This window comes from Alosa alosa, chromosome 3 (assembly GCF_017589495.1).
Source record: "Alosa alosa isolate M-15738 ecotype Scorff River chromosome 3, AALO_Geno_1.1, whole genome shotgun sequence".
Lineage (NCBI taxonomy): Eukaryota > Metazoa > Chordata > Actinopteri > Clupeiformes > Clupeidae > Alosa > Alosa alosa.
This window is the reverse complement of record NC_063191.1, coordinates 27,293,556-27,310,379: the sequence shown is the minus strand read 5'-3', so window position 1 is coordinate 27,310,379 and position 16,824 is coordinate 27,293,556. Positions and strand designations below refer to the sequence as shown.

General features: G+C 42.9%; 1 protein-coding gene across 1 annotated transcript in view; it reads right to left on the bottom strand.

The window, feature by feature from the left end:
- Positions 1-16,616, bottom strand: part of atp1a1b (ATPase Na+/K+ transporting subunit alpha 1b) — a 35,709-nt gene extending 19,093 nt beyond the window's left edge. The window contains exons 1-11 of the mRNA XM_048239335.1: positions 16,460-16,616; positions 9,234-9,350; positions 8,488-8,547; positions 7,835-8,038; positions 7,452-7,565; positions 6,851-6,985; positions 6,177-6,294; positions 4,191-4,459; positions 3,433-3,741; positions 1,749-1,883; positions 754-949 (exon numbers count right to left, since the gene is read on the bottom strand). Coding sequence (XP_048095292.1) covers positions 754-949; positions 1,749-1,883; positions 3,433-3,741; positions 4,191-4,459; positions 6,177-6,294; positions 6,851-6,985; positions 7,452-7,565; positions 7,835-8,038; positions 8,488-8,547; positions 9,234-9,350; positions 16,460-16,471 — 1,669 coding nt within the window. The 5' untranslated portion in view covers positions 16,472-16,616. The remainder of the gene's footprint in view (positions 1-753; positions 950-1,748; positions 1,884-3,432; positions 3,742-4,190; positions 4,460-6,176; positions 6,295-6,850; positions 6,986-7,451; positions 7,566-7,834; positions 8,039-8,487; positions 8,548-9,233; positions 9,351-16,459) is intronic.
- Between the last annotated feature and the right edge of the window lie 208 nt (positions 16,617-16,824).

Here is a 16,824-nt window from a genome sequence, read left to right as displayed (position 1 = left end):
CTTAAATACAGCTGTGGGTCAAGATTGTCCTTTCTGTTTTCAGAGGGAAACTGTCTTTCATGCTTTTTTGCACTGCTCAAGGTTGAGGCCACTGTTTACAGTCATGGAACACTTGTTTAAATTGTTTTAACGAAGAGTTCTCCCCAGAGACTTTCATTCTTGGTTTCAGAAATCGAAAAAGAAAACAAAATGAATGTAAACTGTTAAATTTTATTCTGGGTGAAGCTAAGATGGCTATTTATGTCAGCAGAAAAAACAAAATTGAGAATCAGCCTGGAAATTATGTGTTAGTTTTGTTTCCTGCTCTTGTCAAGGCCAGAGTCTTAATTGATTTCCGGTTTTACAAACTCATGCAGAATCTTGAATCTTTTGAGGCTGTGTGGTGCTGCAGACAGGCACTGTGTTCCGTCATTGATGACAATTTGCTCTTTAGTCAACTTTTGTAGTCCTTTTATTTTATTATTTTTTTTAACATAATTTTTATCCTAACAAGAATTTAATTGTGTGAATATTTCAGTGTTTTTGTAAACCAATAAAGAAAGAGTTAAAATCTCTCTTTCTCTCTCTTCCTCACCCAGCTCTCTCCCCCTCTCACCCGGCACACTCTCTCCCTGTCTTTCGCTTCTTTTCTCTTTCTCCATCTGTCTCTCTCTCTCTCCTTCTCTCTCACTCACTCTGCTCTCTCTCTCTCTCTCCCTCTCTCTCTCTCCCTCTGTCTATCTGTCTATCTCTCTCTCCCTCTCTCTCTCTCACCCAGCACTCTCTCTCCAAGGCCGCCCAGCTCCAGGTAGGCGTTCTGGAAGGAGTCCCTCATCTCCTCATCCAGCGGCTGCTCCTTGCCCTGGATCATGATGGTGGAACAGCGGTCGAGGATCCGCTCCGGTGCCCCCTTCATCACCAGCAGGTGGGTGGACTCTGTGGCCGCGTTGGGGTTCTTATGGATGGACAGCTGTGTCCAGAGGAAAGGAAATTTCTCTTACGATCCAAAAATGTACTTCCGTCATTCTTTTGCTCCAAAGGTTCGCTCCAGAGCAAAGGTTTGCTCCAAAGGAATGTACATAGCACGTCATGACAGAACAATAGACCTCATAGTGAAAGACATATTAAACCATTTTCTATCCTCATCAGTAAGAATGTACAAACATTCTCAGGTAAAACCATCCATGTTTCAGCACTGCAATAGTAACCAGTACTTTCTTACATCTGGTTGCCAATACACCAGAAGTTGTTATTAATGTGGAGTCCAGTGAGGTGTACATTTTTGAGGTAGGCTGCCCCTTTGATTCTAGCATGGAGGAGGCTTTCAGCACCAAAGTAGTTAAATACCAACCACTCCTGAACACCATCTCAGAGCTATGCTATAGGTGCAGACTACTCGTATTCATATTTGGTAGCCTAGGACACACACACAGGTTGGTAGTAAGAGGGCAGCATAACTTGGGATGGCCAAAAAGTACTGTGCCCTCTCTGCTATTATTGGCAGCCACCACATATGGCGGATACGTTGCTACTTAGAGCCATAAGAGCTGATTATAGTGCTAATTAAGTATTGTGAAGACTTGCTGTGTGCCACTGGTCCATGAGTTTGCTTATTGTACTGCATACTTAATATTTGTACCATTTCTTCATGTGGACATACATACAGTACATACATACAGTAAATGGTGTGTGTGTGTGTGTGTGTGTATGTGTGTGCGTGCGTGCGTGTGCATGTGTGTGTGTGTGCGTGCGTGTGTGTGTGCTTGTACCTGATATTTGTTGGTGGAGTTGAAGGGGATCTCGGAGATCTTTGTGTACTTCTCTCTCATCTCTCTGACGGATCCGCAGCACAGCTCGATGCATTTTAACAGAGCAGACTCCGACGCGTCTCCGGCCACATCCCTCTGTGTGAGAAGACGCGGCACAATGAGACAAAAAGCATACTGTACATTTCTGTGTCACGTATTTGGTCAATACTTTTGCCCAAAGTGACTTACAAAGCCAACCAGGGAACGTAGTCGTAAACTGGACAAACAGTGAAGTGAGGATGTGTTTCTCACGAGATTGGCGTTTCTTGGAAAAAGATAAATTGCAGGCAGCAGCTGTTCTCTTTAGACTTTACAATAGCCTCATGAAACTGCACAAATACAGCTCATATGCTGGAAAACACCCTCAGGGAAAGGACTGTAAGCTACTGTATCTTCTCTAGTCTCTTAATAATGGTTGTTTTACTTGCACACTATTTGTTTTACAACAATGGCTGTTCACATATCAGTCAACTAGTATCAATGTGGGGAAAGTGTGGACATTTGCTGTTGATACAGATCAAAACGAAAAATGATGGTTCCATGCTATCCATGTGGGGTTACATGCCCACCAAGTTTCGTGTACCCCGGTGTCCCGGGAATCCTTGTTGGTGTACGGTCACTAAATGTACACATACATTATTTTATTGTAAGGCCCCCCATGAACAAAAGTTCACAAAACTTGGCATGCATTCGGAGGGTGTCATAATGATCCTACACTTTCAATTTCGTGCAGTTTTGTTCAGTCAGCCAGAGATATTTTTTGCTTTTTAATTTTTAACTAGGTGGCGCTATACATGAAATAAGTGGTAATGGGATGGGTTGACATGCCCCCTTAAGACCAACATAAAAAAAAAAGGTGGACCTCCTAGGCCCTCACGGTTCTCGAGATATTCTGAAAACTGTCTCCGGCCACCTACAGGTCAGTTGGTGTATAGTAACATAAATTAATTTATTGTGTGGCCCCCATGAACGGAATTCCACGAAACTTGGCGTGCATTCAGAGGGTGTCATAATGATCCTACACTTCCAATTTTGTGCAGTTTTGACTATGTTGGGTCACAGATACCTGCGATTACAACACCTCATTTTTACTTTTTTGTGTTTAACTAGGTGGGCTATACATGAAATGAGTGGTTATGGAATGGGTTGACATGGCCTTGAGATCAACATACAAAAAAAAATGGTCCTCCTAAATCTTACGGTTCTCGAGATATTCACAGAAAACTGTGTCTGCCCTACCCTCCTTCGGGGGGTGCAGTCCAGCGGGGGCTACAGATCAAAACGAAAACGATGGTTCCATGCTATCCATTATGGGGTTACATGCCCACCAAGTTTCGTCCACCCCGGTCTTTCAGTGTCCCGGGAATCCTTGACGGAAATTTGGACATGCGAAAAAAAAAAGAAATCTGACTAAACCTATATGACCACCGCTTCGCTTCGCTTCATAATAATGCAATAGGTATTTCACAGACAAGGACAAGGATACTTACATGAAGACCAGTTTCAAAATAAAAGCGATAGTTTTCTACAACATGCGCCTGAAGAAACATATCCCCCCCTTGGGATGTACAATGATATCATGGCCTTTATGGAAGCCAGTTGATGGATATCCGTCATAGCGACGGGGAACTCTAATCTCCGTTACCTTGAGGATGGGAACGTCTGTCTGCTCGGCGAGGAAGACGGCTCGGTTGCAGAGGCCGGCGATGCGGGCCAGTGAAGCCCAGGTGGTGGAGCTGCGGTCGAAGGTGGCGCCGCTCTGGTTCTCGGTGGTGTCGGCCTCGTGGATCTGGTTGTCGAACCACATGTGGGCGACCGTCATGCGGTTCTGCGTCAGGGTGCCGGTCTTGTCGGAGCAGATGGTGGAGGTGGAGCCGAGCGTCTCCACGGCCTCCAGGTTCTTCACCAGGCAGTTCTTCTTGGCCATGCGCTTGGCCGTCAGGGTCAGACACACCTTGAGACAGGTTATATGGATGTCAACAATGTCAACAATCTCACATACAAAAAAAAAAAATCTGTATTGCAGAAATCTTATGAAAAACTACTTGGCTATGAGAGTGTTACAATGACACTGGCGAACAGTCTCTCTCACACACACACGTGCGCATACACACACACACACACCGCACACACGCACACGTAAACACACACACAGTGACAGTGGCTAGCATACCCTCAAGCACTTTCTCACACACACATACACATGGACACACTTAAGGTGACGCATACAAGTTCAAGTGACAGTGGAGAGCAGTCTCTCCCATACACAAACTCTCACTGTGACGGTTGGCAAGAAGTCCCTTGAGCATTCTCTCTCTCTCTCTCTCTCTCTCTCTCTCTCTCTCTCTCTCTCTCTCTCTCTCTCTCTCTTTCTGACACATACATACACACACACACACTCACTGTGACAGTAGCCAGCAGCCCCTCGGGCACGTTGGCGACGATGATGCCGATAAGGAAGATGACGGCCTCCAGACAGCTGTAGCCCAGGATGATGGACAGGATGAAGAAGGAGACGCCCAGGAAGACGGCCACGCCCGTAATGATGTGGATGAAGTGCTCGATCTCGATGGAGATGGGCGTGCGTCCCACCTCCAGGCCCGACGCCAGCGTGGCGATGCGGCCCATCACAGTCCGGTCGCCTGTGCTGATCACGATACCGCGGGCAGTTCCTACACAAACACGGAGGAAGATCACGCATCCGAACGTGCATTTCAACACATTCTGGTTACACCAAGTGTACAAATAGTTTTAGAATTTTAGTACAAGCCCATTGGGCTCCGTTCCGTCCTTGCACCATGTTAATGTGTGCTAAATAAATCAAATAAATAAATAGAAGGCTCGTTTATGTTTCAGATGTGCTCAGCTCTCTCTTGTCTTATGTAGCCAGTTCCATTGATTATAGTAGAAGCTAATACTGCTCTGCTCTGTGACCAGAATACTTCAGTTGGGCACTCAGTGTAGCCCCACTGTAAGGCAGGGATCACATTAGCTAACGCTGAGCGTTGAACTTGGTTCAACTTTCAAAGCGCAACTCGAGCGTATTTAATTGACAAACCGTTTGTGTTGCTTAGGAACAAGATAAAACTTATGGTCTGAGCGTTGCGTTACGTTTGCCGCTGCCGCTTGCCGCTGGCTGATGTGATCCTCGCCTAAATGTGTGTCTTGCGGCCCAATCCCTAGCTGTGGATGTATTGTATGCCTATGTACAGCATGTATGTAAATATGTATATGCATGTCGCTACCTTAGAATAATAAGGTTCTATCTGACATTTTTGTCAAAATGGAGTTATTTACATATTTTTATTCTTTGAAAGTTCAGATGAGGTGTTTCTTAAAGTTGTGTACATATTTGGACTTTATATCAAAAAGAACTTGTTCCATTTACCATGTAACTCTATGGAATTTTAAAACTTTGAAGCTCAATATCTCAGAACTACTCAAAACGCAGATAGAACCTTATTATTCTAAGGTTGCGATGTGTATGTATGTATTATGGTAATACAGTAATACATATATATTCTTCTCCTGAGAAGTTTCTAAATAGCTTGAATGGTAAGAAATGTAAGTAGTAAAACCATTCACAGAGACAAGTATAGATAATGAAGCAGCTCCTCATTGTGACTTCTCCAAACACAATTGACTATGATTTTGTTATATTCAATCATGACTCCATGTTGTCCTACCATAAGTTTTATTTTTCACTACCATTGTTCACTACCATTGGTGTTTGTAGGCAACAATGTCTCCATAGACTGGTATCTCTCTTTAAAAAAAATAAAAAATATCTCGCAACTTTAAAGGTTATATCAGCGATGGCGGGGTAACGTCACTTCTGTTGACGTTCAAACAAAACAGAGAGCTAGCTTGCTACTCCCTCCCCCTCCCTCCCGTGCAATTGAAACTCTCCTGAACGCGCATCTCGTCGGTTATTGGTTGGAACATTTTATTTTGCCTTTGAGTGGTTGGCAACACTTGGTAGCATTTATTTTTGTGTGCAGATCTCAGAGCCTAGGCTGCCTACAGAGACACATTTTTTTGACGGCCTGATTATGGGGCGGGCCGCTAGCAGGTTGTTAGGAAAGATTAGATGAATGTGATCATTTATGTTTGGGCCTGTTTTGGGCCTGCAATCGGTGATACAACCTTTAACTTAGTTAAAATACACATAGACGAGCCCCAGCTGTGGCGCGACTGGCTGGGGCACCTGCACCGTACGCCGGCGACCCAGGTTCGATACCCGCCCCGTGGCCCTTTCCGGATCCCACCCCCACTCTCTCTCTCACTCACTTCCTGTTGTTCTCCACTGTCCTATCTGATTAAAGGCATAAAAAGCCCAAAAATATACTTAAAAAAAAAATACATAATGCATGTTGTGAAATACTCCACCTTCCACACAGTTGGTGGAGAAGAAGGCGATGTTCCTGGTCTCGAGGGGGTTGTCGTTGGAGAAGTCTGGTGATCTGGTCTGTGGCTCAGATTCACCAGTCAGAGAGGAGTTGTCCACCTGAAAGAGGTCAACTCTCACATCAGTGCCCTGAGCGGACTATCACAATACGATCTTAAAATGAATGTGTTGTTTTTAACACAACTTGTGTTGTTTTTGACACATCTCTATGTCCAGATAGGGACAACACAGTTTGTATTGTAACACATTGCTTTTGTTATACTGTGTACATTCTTAAAATGAATGTGTTGAAAATAACACAAGTTTTGTTGTTTTTTGACACATCTCTATGTCCAGATAGGGACAACACAGTTTCTGTTGTTTCTAACACATTTGTTTTAAGAGTGTACATTCTGGCAATACCAGAAACATAACTTTTTGTGCATTTGCTTTTCTGTGTGTACACCTGTCTTTGTTTGTTCATCTGTGCTCATAGCCAGCTTACTTTGAATGTGTGTGTGTGTGTGTGTGTGTGTGCGTGTGTGTGTGCGTGTCTGTATGCGTGTGTGTGTGTGTGTCCGTGTGTGTATGTGTGTGTGTGGGTGTGTTATTATTATTTTTTGAAAACCCAGCTCATTTGCAACATGAAGTGACGTGGTGTGCGGTGGCACTATACCTTGCAGCCGTGAGCGGCGATGATGCGGATGTCGGCAGGGATGCGATCTCCACCCTTCACCTCCACCAGATCCCCCACCACCACAGTCTCGGCATTGATGTTCAGTTTCTCTCCATCACGCAGCACCAAGGCTTGCTGATACACACAAACACAACAAAACAACACAATAGTCACTTTAAGGAACACATGCTAGGCAATACCATGCTAATTTTAGCTTCAGTAACATAACAACAACATTTGGCCATTTTGTTGATATATTAAAGTAAAGTGGCTGGTATTTAGCAGACCCTTTTTGTTTGCCAAAGTGGCACAGACTTGACACAGTAGGTTTGGGAATCAAACATTGGCCGACCAATTGTCAGGTGCAGTGCTACCATACAACTCCAAGTCCCTTTGTTTAGTTTGTTCATATATTGGACCACAGGTAAAAGGATGGAAGGATAGAACATAAAGTCTTATAAGACATACAATGAAGACAAGAAAGTATAAGAGAAAATATGTCTCTTAACACCCATTATGCTCTGTACATTGAAACACAGTAAGAAGTGAGTAAAGTCTGTGTTCCGTGTGCTTGGTGTGTTCAAACAGGCCTTGGGCTGACCTGCGGGACCAGGTTCTTGAAGGAGTCCATGATCTTGGAGCTCTTGGACTCTTGGTAGTAGGAGAAACAGCCAGTGATGATGACCACAGCAGATAACACGACACCCAGGTACAACTGCAGAATAGGAGAAATTAGAATTAACCTGTGGTCATCCAGCAGATAATATGATTCCACAGTGTTTATGCTACCACTAATGCACAGCATGTAATTGTATACATTAGTTTAAAGCTACAATATTAAAACTGCAAAATTAAAACAAGCTATGCTATCTGTCTTTATCTAAGTAAATCATTTTACGAAATGTCTACATTCACACAGTCTGTGACTTTTTAAAAAAGCAATTTAAATAAAACATTTTACGAAACGCATTAATGATTTCTCACATTGTCGTTGGCCGGCTCGTCCTCCATGGCGGCCTGGACGCCGTAGGCCAGGAAGCAGAGGATGGCACCAGTCCACAGCAGCATAGAGAACCCTCCGAACATTTGCTTGCAGAACTTCACCCACTCGGGAGTGGTGGGGGGTGGCGTCAGGGCATTGGGTCCGTCACGAAGCAGGATCTCTGCAGCCCGAGAACTGGTCAGGCCCTAGGACAAAGAATGGGGGTCAATATCACATGTAGTCTCATTTGTTTGTGTATTTATGTGGTGTAGCAGATTTTTTAGCAGATTAACCATGTTTTACCATTCTAGTGAAAGTTTTGGAAATATATTGCATAATTTGGCAGGCAGATAAACCATATTTGAGAGATAGAGCGAAGGAAAAATAGAGAGATGAGAGTGCAAGAGAGAGAGAGAATTGTTTAAAAATAATGCGCATCTTTCATGAACACTGGGAGGAGTGAGTTTTTTGGTGTCTTGTTTTGCTCTTGTGAAAATCAAAGCAACAAGAGTTGCTGTTAGAGTTGGGCAACCTGTTGCTAAGTAACACCAGAACAAATGGGGTACTTCAATTCCTGAGCCTAAAATCTTTCAAGGGGCCATTTCTCTCAGTTGACAAGACTCATAAACAGGACAGGCAATAAAGAAGAGCTCACCTTGCTCAGGTCGGTCCCATATTTACGATGGAGTTCATCCAGGGTCAGTTTATGGTCATCCTAAAGACAGTGAAAATAAAATATTAGACTAAATAAGAGTTCTGTATAGCTTTAGCGAGCTCACATATTGAGTTAGAAAGCATTGTTGATAACATTGATAGCTGACATTGGGAATAAGGAAATTAACAGTGTCTGTGTGTGTTTTGTGTGTGTGTTTGAAAGGGTGTTTTATGAGTGTTGGTTAATTAATTTGTTTGTGTGAATTTATGTTAAACAGTTCTAGTTTCTTTTTTCCCATGATGGCCCTTCACTTATGAAAGAGTGATAACATTATCCTTGTCTCCATGTAAGTGTGCCTAAAGTCAGCCAAGCAGCCTTGTTTCTACAAAAGTCCTGTCAAACTTCTAGAGCACCTTGCATGTACCTGGAGTCCACTATGTTCACGATCTGAGCATTCACTACCTTTCCTTTTTGTCGTGACGTACCATATCTAATTCCTTTGGTGTCTTCACATACCCTATCTACTTCCCTGTTTGTCTTCACATACCCTATCTACTTCCCTGTTTGTCTTCACATACCTTATCTACTTCCCTGTTTGTCTTCACATACCTTATCTACTTCCCTGTTTGTCTTCACATACCCTATCTACTTCCCTGTTTGTCTTTAGCATAAATGCAGAGACCAAATTTCCCTCACGGGATCAAAAGAGTATATATACTTATACTTATACTATATACTTTACGTACCATATCTACTTCCCTCTTCAGCTCGTCCATATCCTTGTCCTTGTTCTTCTTCTTCTTCTTCTTCTTGTCCCCTCCCTGCTCCGACGTCGCCGCCAACTCATACTGGTCACGTCCATCCTGCAGACCGGCAGAAACAGAGCATCTTTGCTCAGACTGTTGCCCATAGCACACCAGTAGCACCTCTGCCCAGGCCGAGGATAGTTGTAAGTAGTAAATAAGGTCTAAAGGCTATATGAGGTATATTAGGTGTGGTGAAGTGGAGGTGTCACCACCTGAGAAACAGCTCGGCCTGAGCTCAATTCTCAAATCCGACTTTGAGAGACCTTGTTGTTTATTTAAAGTAAACAAAATAAATAAAATAAAGTAAGTGTGATTTAGCAGATGTTTTATCCAAAGTATGCGATAACCCCCACTTAGTGTATTTTATTTTTATTATTTATTTTAAACACACTGGTTTCACAATTAGGACTATACCACGTTAAAGAAGGACTCAGTAGAGAGGTGTACAGCGATCAACTCAAAAATGTTTCAGACGAGGTTGTGTGCCCATAGTAACTGCCGTTTTATTGTGCATTCATTTCAGCACTGGTGGTAAAAAAGCAAAGCCATCATGCTTTAAAAAAAACCTTTTATTCTGGTAGTGAATGGCTGGGCGAAGTTCCAGCAAGCTGATTTGGCGGTTACATCACTGAGGGCCAAGTCTCTTGCCAAAACTATGTTAGATCAGCACAGTGAGTTCTATTTCAGGAGGAGGTAAGCAACTGTGCCTAATTGACAAAGTAGACAGCATGCCTTTGTACATTATGTTCATATTGATAAACTGATGGCCTCAGATATCAGCCAAGTTCCCTCAGTGGGTTTTAATTGGGATGGAATTTGAAACAGTAGCCTCTCACATACTTATTCCAACCAGCAATGATCTTTCTCCTATATTATATTTAGTCCTAATGTCTATAGCCAATATTAAAGAGAAATATATTTGGTTTTTGGTTTTACCTATGAAAGAGTCTGGGTATGAATAAACAGACCCTGATTTGCTACAAATAAATATTCAACATATAAAATCTTCTTTTTAAATATTTTTTTTTTTTTTTTTTTTTTTGGGGGTTGCCTTTTATTTCGACAGGACAGTGAAGTGTGACAGGAAGTAAGTGGTGGGATCGCGATATGGCCGTAGGTCGGATTTGAACTTGTGTCCCCGTGGAACTTGGACCCGTACATGGTATGGATGCTGTAGGCACCCCATCACCGGATTCTTTAAGGCGACATAATCAGGCTACACCTGGTCGGCAGACAATGGCACGAATCACTTGAAAGAGGGTGAACAATAAATTCATCAAGTCTTCCTTTCTAGTCAAGATACACACACACACACACACACACACACACACACACACACACACACACACACACACACACACACACACACAAACACACACTATTGAGTTATTCCGGGACAAAACATCACACCTCTTCTGCACTCAGAATGCATTACAGATGGAGCACCACCAATCACACGTCCCTGGGGCAGACACCTGTGTCACTGAGACCGTGCCCAAGCCTCAGCTTCATCACTCTGCATCAGCCTCAGCACAGAGCCCACAGGGCAGGGGGCCCTGTGACGGACATGCCCATGAGCTGGGCATGAGGATGCACTGCCATACACTTTCTGTCTACAGTAATTCAGCGAATCACCCTTCACAATCATCAATCAACTAGCAGTTCAGTTATGGTCATCAATGAAGCTCCACATAAAAATCGTACATGTTGTCTTAAGATTAATTCCTGAGTGTGTGTGCGTGCGTGTGTGTGTGTGTGTGTGTGTGTGTGTGTGTGTGTGTGTGTGTGTGTGTGTGATGTGTGTCTGTGTGTGTGTGTGTGTGTGTCTGTGTGTGTGTGTGTATGCTCGAGCAATGCCCTAGCAACCATCTTAATTACCTTAGCAACAACCTAGCAACCACCACTATAATGTCAACCTAGCAACCACCATAGCAACCAACATGATTACCGTAGCAACTAACATAACAACCGTGTTATTTAGCATAGCAACCAAGATATTCACCATAGCAACAGGTTATTCAGGGACAAAACATCACACCTCTTCTGCACTCAGAATGCATTACAGATGGAGCACCACCAATCCTGCGTCCCTGGGGCAGACACCTGTGTCACTGAGACCGTGCCCAAGCCTCAGCTTCATCACTCTGCATCAGCCTCAGCACAGAAACCCACAGGGCAGGGGCCCTAGACGGACATGCCCATGAGCTGGGCATGAGGGATGCCATACACTTTCTGTCTACAGTAATTCAGCGAATCACCCTTCACAATCATCAATCAACTAGCAGTTCAGTTATGGTCATCAATGAAGCTCCACATAAAAATCGTACATGTTGTCTTAAGATTAATTCCTGAGTGTGATAGCGGTATTATTGTGTGTGTGTGTGTGTATGTGTGTGTGTGTGTGTGTGTGTTGTGATGTCACGAGAGGCTGCGTTCTGTGTGTGTGTGTGTGTGTGTGTGTGTGTGTGTGTATGCTCGAGCAATGCCCTAGCAACCATCTTAATTGCCTTAGCAACAACCTAGCAACCACCACTATAATGTGACCTAGCAACCACCATAGCAACCAACATGATTACATGATTAACCCGTTGTTATTTAGCATAGCAACCAAGATATTCACCATAGCAACACCCTAGCAACCATCTTAATTGCCCTAGCAACAACCTAGCAACCACCACTATAATGTGACCCTAGCAACCACCATAGAAGCCAACATGATTACCCTAGCAACCAGCATAGCAACTGCTTTATTTGGCATAGCAACCTCCATTTGTACCCTAGCAACACCATAGCAACCATCTGATATACCCTAGCAACAACGTAGCAACCACCATAGCAACCAACATGATAACCCTAGCAACCAGCATAGCAACCATTTTATTTGGCATAGCAACCACCTTATGTACCATAACAATACCCTAGCAACCATCTTAGTTACCCTAGCAACAACCTAGCAACCACCAATATAATGTCAACCTAGCCACCACCATGGCAGCCAACATGATTCCCCTAACAACCGGCACAGCAACCAGTTTATTTGGCATAGCAACCACCATATGTACCCTAGCAACACCCTAACACCCATCTCAATTACCCTAGTAACAACTTAGCAACCACTAAAACATTGTTTAGGTGAACTACACCTGAATCAGGCCCATCCTCAGTTCCTCAGAGAGTTGCAATTCTAGTTATTATTATTCCTGTTCACCCACTTTTTGGAGCGAAAGTAAACTTAAGAACAATAGTTGGCTTGCTCTTGCTTCGCCATGCTGTGGGCAAGTCTTTTGTTGGGGGGGGGGGGTCATCTACTACGAACCAGGGTAACACACACACACACACACACACCATGTGCATCACAAAACTTGTCCAAACAATATCGTACATACAAAGGACCAAACAAGCATGACCTTGGCAGCACAAACCTCTCCTACCCAGCCTCCTGTCCTGATCGAGCCTCTCAGTGCTGCTCTACCAGTGCCACACATTGCTCAGGCTTACCCTCCTAATTCTGACCAGGAGTCAGCAATAACAGCCCTGCCTTGAGCTGTGAGGGTCTCTGTCCTGTTATAACACTGTACATACAACTAACGGGTATTTTGGGGGGCACTTTGGCTTTGGTCCGTGGCATTCCCGGGATTGCGTTGAGAAAATGCTATGGGAAAACGCATCTGCTAAATAAATAAAGGATGAATGCAACATGTGGTAAAGGTTTGTGGGGACAACAGAACTAGCACGGAATATATGAGTTCAGGCAGACGTTTCTGGGTGAACGTCTGACACATGAGGGTTAGAGGGACTGAAGTCTTAGTAGCCTAAAAGTTTCTGAATGATGTGTGAACGAGAGTATAAAAACTTTTTCCAAGGATAATTTGTAGTTATAGTCATTCCTTCAAGGGTGTTTTAAGGTATGGAAGTGTATGAGTGTATGTGTGTGTTTAAGTGCATGTGTGAGGATATCCACTCCAAATCTAATGCTTAATTGTGCCTCATTGTGTAAGCATTGCCTCGTCGTCATGGGCAACACCATAATACCTTCAGGCATCTGAATGGAACATTTGGCTCCTCCTTCTCATCTTTTGTTTGTAAATGAATTCATGAAATTGCATGGTTATTAGGTCTAGTAGACAAATCAAAAGTCAATGTGGGCCATAACACAACGTGGCTATCAGACCAAGGTACTCCTGTTCCCAGCTCATTAGGGAAGCGGCTCAAGCATCTTTAAAATAATTTGGAACTTTAGGAAGGCTGAGTTGAAAGCCTTAGACAATACGAGATTGGTTTCAACTAGTGATGGCAGTCTGACACTGAACACTACATGCTTCAAACCATGAACTACAATTCCATTTGAACCACTGCTCCGAAGGTTGCTTTGCTACGGAAAAATCACGTGACATATGACGTCCGAAGCAGAAACTGCTACATTCTCTGAAAGAATCACCTGAGTGGTTCGCAGCGCCACCACCTCGCGAACCAATCGTGCAGCCACTGCAACTGGCACGGCCTCGTTTCTAGTCTGAATTGTAGCGCGTTCAAAGCATAAACACTTTAGGCTAATGCAAAACATTGCGTTTGGTTCATAGCCTCTACTGTGACAAGCATAGTTTGTTCATATCAATTTATTTTTATTACAACGTAAGAGAGACATGGGAAAACTTTATTCTGATGGCTCCTGATCTTTATTTGTATAAATAATGATATCCCATTCTTATTCATGTGCACTACGTATGTGTGGGGGTGGGGTGGTTAGGTGCGTGCACTAGATTTATTTCACTAGTAAAGCTTCCTGTCCACTATCTAGCCGGGATCATTTAGATGCAGTCTTGGCTTTTCACCAGGAGAGGTCGCTGTTACTGAAGCTCCGAGTAATGAAACCATTTTTGAATCAATTGTTCAAAGTGGTTCAGTTATTCACCAAAGCTTCATTTGCCCATCACTAGTTTCAACTGAATAGCCAGATTGTGTTCATTATTTCCATCAGACAAATGTGGTTGTTTTGACAGCACAGTCAAGGAAGAGGTTGTTATAGGTTTGACAGAGATCTATTTTGATTTTTGAGCTTCAGGGTTAAGATGAGATTAGCAGGAGGATCCCCCACCCCCATATGTCTAAAGTACTATTGTTTTTACAAATGAAACAAACTCTGTCTAAATTAAATAATGATATACAAGCCATATAACAATAACAGTAAATACAAGAGAGCTTAAGTGTGCTTGTAGTCACAGCTGACTTGTGAGGTGACAAAAAATATGAATGACAAAAAACAAAACTAACAAACATAATTTTGGTTTAAATTGAGTGGAGGAGGGACAGAGAAGTCAAACTACAGCTGGATTGACACAACATTACATTCAGAATAGATACAGCAGGAGTCAAATGGAATGCCACTTTATAGTCAGCTGTTGTGAAAGAGGCAAACACTCAGAGACCAGGAGAGTCAAATTTATGGTGGAAGGACTTTAAAACGAGTTTCTTGTTTCTCACTTCTCTTTCCGGGACGGTAAGTCTCAATGTTGCAAGGTTGGTTTTCCGCCTGGGGACGTTAGGCGCAGCGGGGAAAGTCACCATTTTCACCGGAACAGGTCATTTAACCATCCGAATGATTTCTAAACGGGTTTATTACGTTGAAATAGTTGCCAAGTCCCCCTTTAAATTACTGGCAGAGAAATTAATTAAAGCGAAAGACTAGGGTAAAAACAGACCATAACATCGGTCTCGATAAAATGCCAGTATTTGACACGTGAAATTGTAGGACGCAACTAGTAGACCAATGGCTAAGACCTGACCAAAAAAAAGTTACTACTGCGACGAGTACGAGTAGGATACACGGGTTTCCCGTTTACCAACAAAACTAGATGCGCGCGCAGCCGTGGGGCAGAAGACGCTTGGGGGCTGTCCACAACGTTATAAACTTAAAGGAACCATATGTAAGATTGTGGCCAAAACTGGTACTGCAATCACTTTCAAATTACTGTAGAGCGGTGTTTCCCCTCCCCCTCCCCCTCCCCCCTGACTCTAGGTTGACAACCCGGATGCCGAAACACTACTGACTTTGTGATTAGTAGATAGGTGGAGGGTGGCGCATCAGGCTAAAACACAACATCAACATCAGTTAAGGGGTGCAACTTCACTTTTTAAATGACAATATCCTGGCCGGACTGCTGTTGTCAGTGATATAAGTATTTGAAATGAACATGATTTCTTACTGTCTAGTGACATATCAGGGCCATTTTATGATTAACTGAAATACATTTCTTACATATGGTTCCTTTAACCTAAATAGTCGGCTGCTGTAAGCTACAATCGGATTTTATTGTATACCCCTGTTGTCTCAATGATAATAACATCTCATTTCAGACTACATACAAGTTTGCCGTTCATTTGCATTATTAATATAACATCCTATTTTGTCATTTTTGGCGAAGACATGCATTCCGTTAGGGATATTGAACATATTTAACATTCTCTAACCATCGTGATTTCGAATTGGTGCAGTTTGCAGCACAACAACTAATTTTATTCTTTTCCTCTTTTGCATTGCTCTATGCTGTTCTATGGTGCTTTCTGCCTCTTGGTTGCGCACGCATGTTTTCGTGACGTTGCATAGAAATCCATGTATATGCACTACAATAAATGCATGTATCATGCATCAACATTATAGAGGGGGAAATTATGACATTCAAATAGTGATGTAGGCTAGATTAGGGTACATCCATATCAGACAGGGATGTTGCATATGACATGCTGTCAAAATACTTCAAGAACTATTTTGTGCTGAGGATCTGGTCCGCGCGAAAGAATAGCATTTAAAAACCGTCTTGATAATGAAATGTTACAGAGTTCTTTGAAATAACTGTTTTCGTTAACACAATTCATAAAAAAAAATACAACAAATAGCTAATGTTCAGGCTTCCACATTAGGTTATCCACAACTTTATCGAAGCTGGGTGACTTCTAACTGGTATTTAAAACAGTATTTTAAATAGTCAACAAGAAAAACAATTAGCCTAATTTAATGAATTCATTCAATTAATTTAAAGTGATGCCAATTAACTTGGAGTTGAAGCATGTTCCAAAATGTAACCAAACATAGCCTACTGAAGAAAGAGTGAAAATATTCAAATCGACAACCCTTTGGAGGATGTTTTATGGTAGACTAGGCTACTTACCCCGACCCCCATATTCGCTGAGCAACCGACTGTCGTCTATCTCCACAAAAGTCTTAAAGTTTTGAGTCTCCTGCCTCTTAGGAATGACTGTACAGTAGTAGACTATCACTTCAGCCGTCTGGAAACAAGGCAACCCACACACTGTCGTTCAGCGTTGACACTCGGTATTTATATGGTTCCTTGCTCCATTTGCCATGGTTACTTCGGAACAATAGGAGGTCGTCACTATGGGTCGTTAGCTCCATGTGTGCACTGTTTTTTTAGGCAAGGGACGGCAAGTGACCTTTTTATTGCAGAGGGAGTTAACAGCTTTAATGATGTCAAGCAATTTACTTATCAATGGTTTGGCTTTCGATAACTTATGG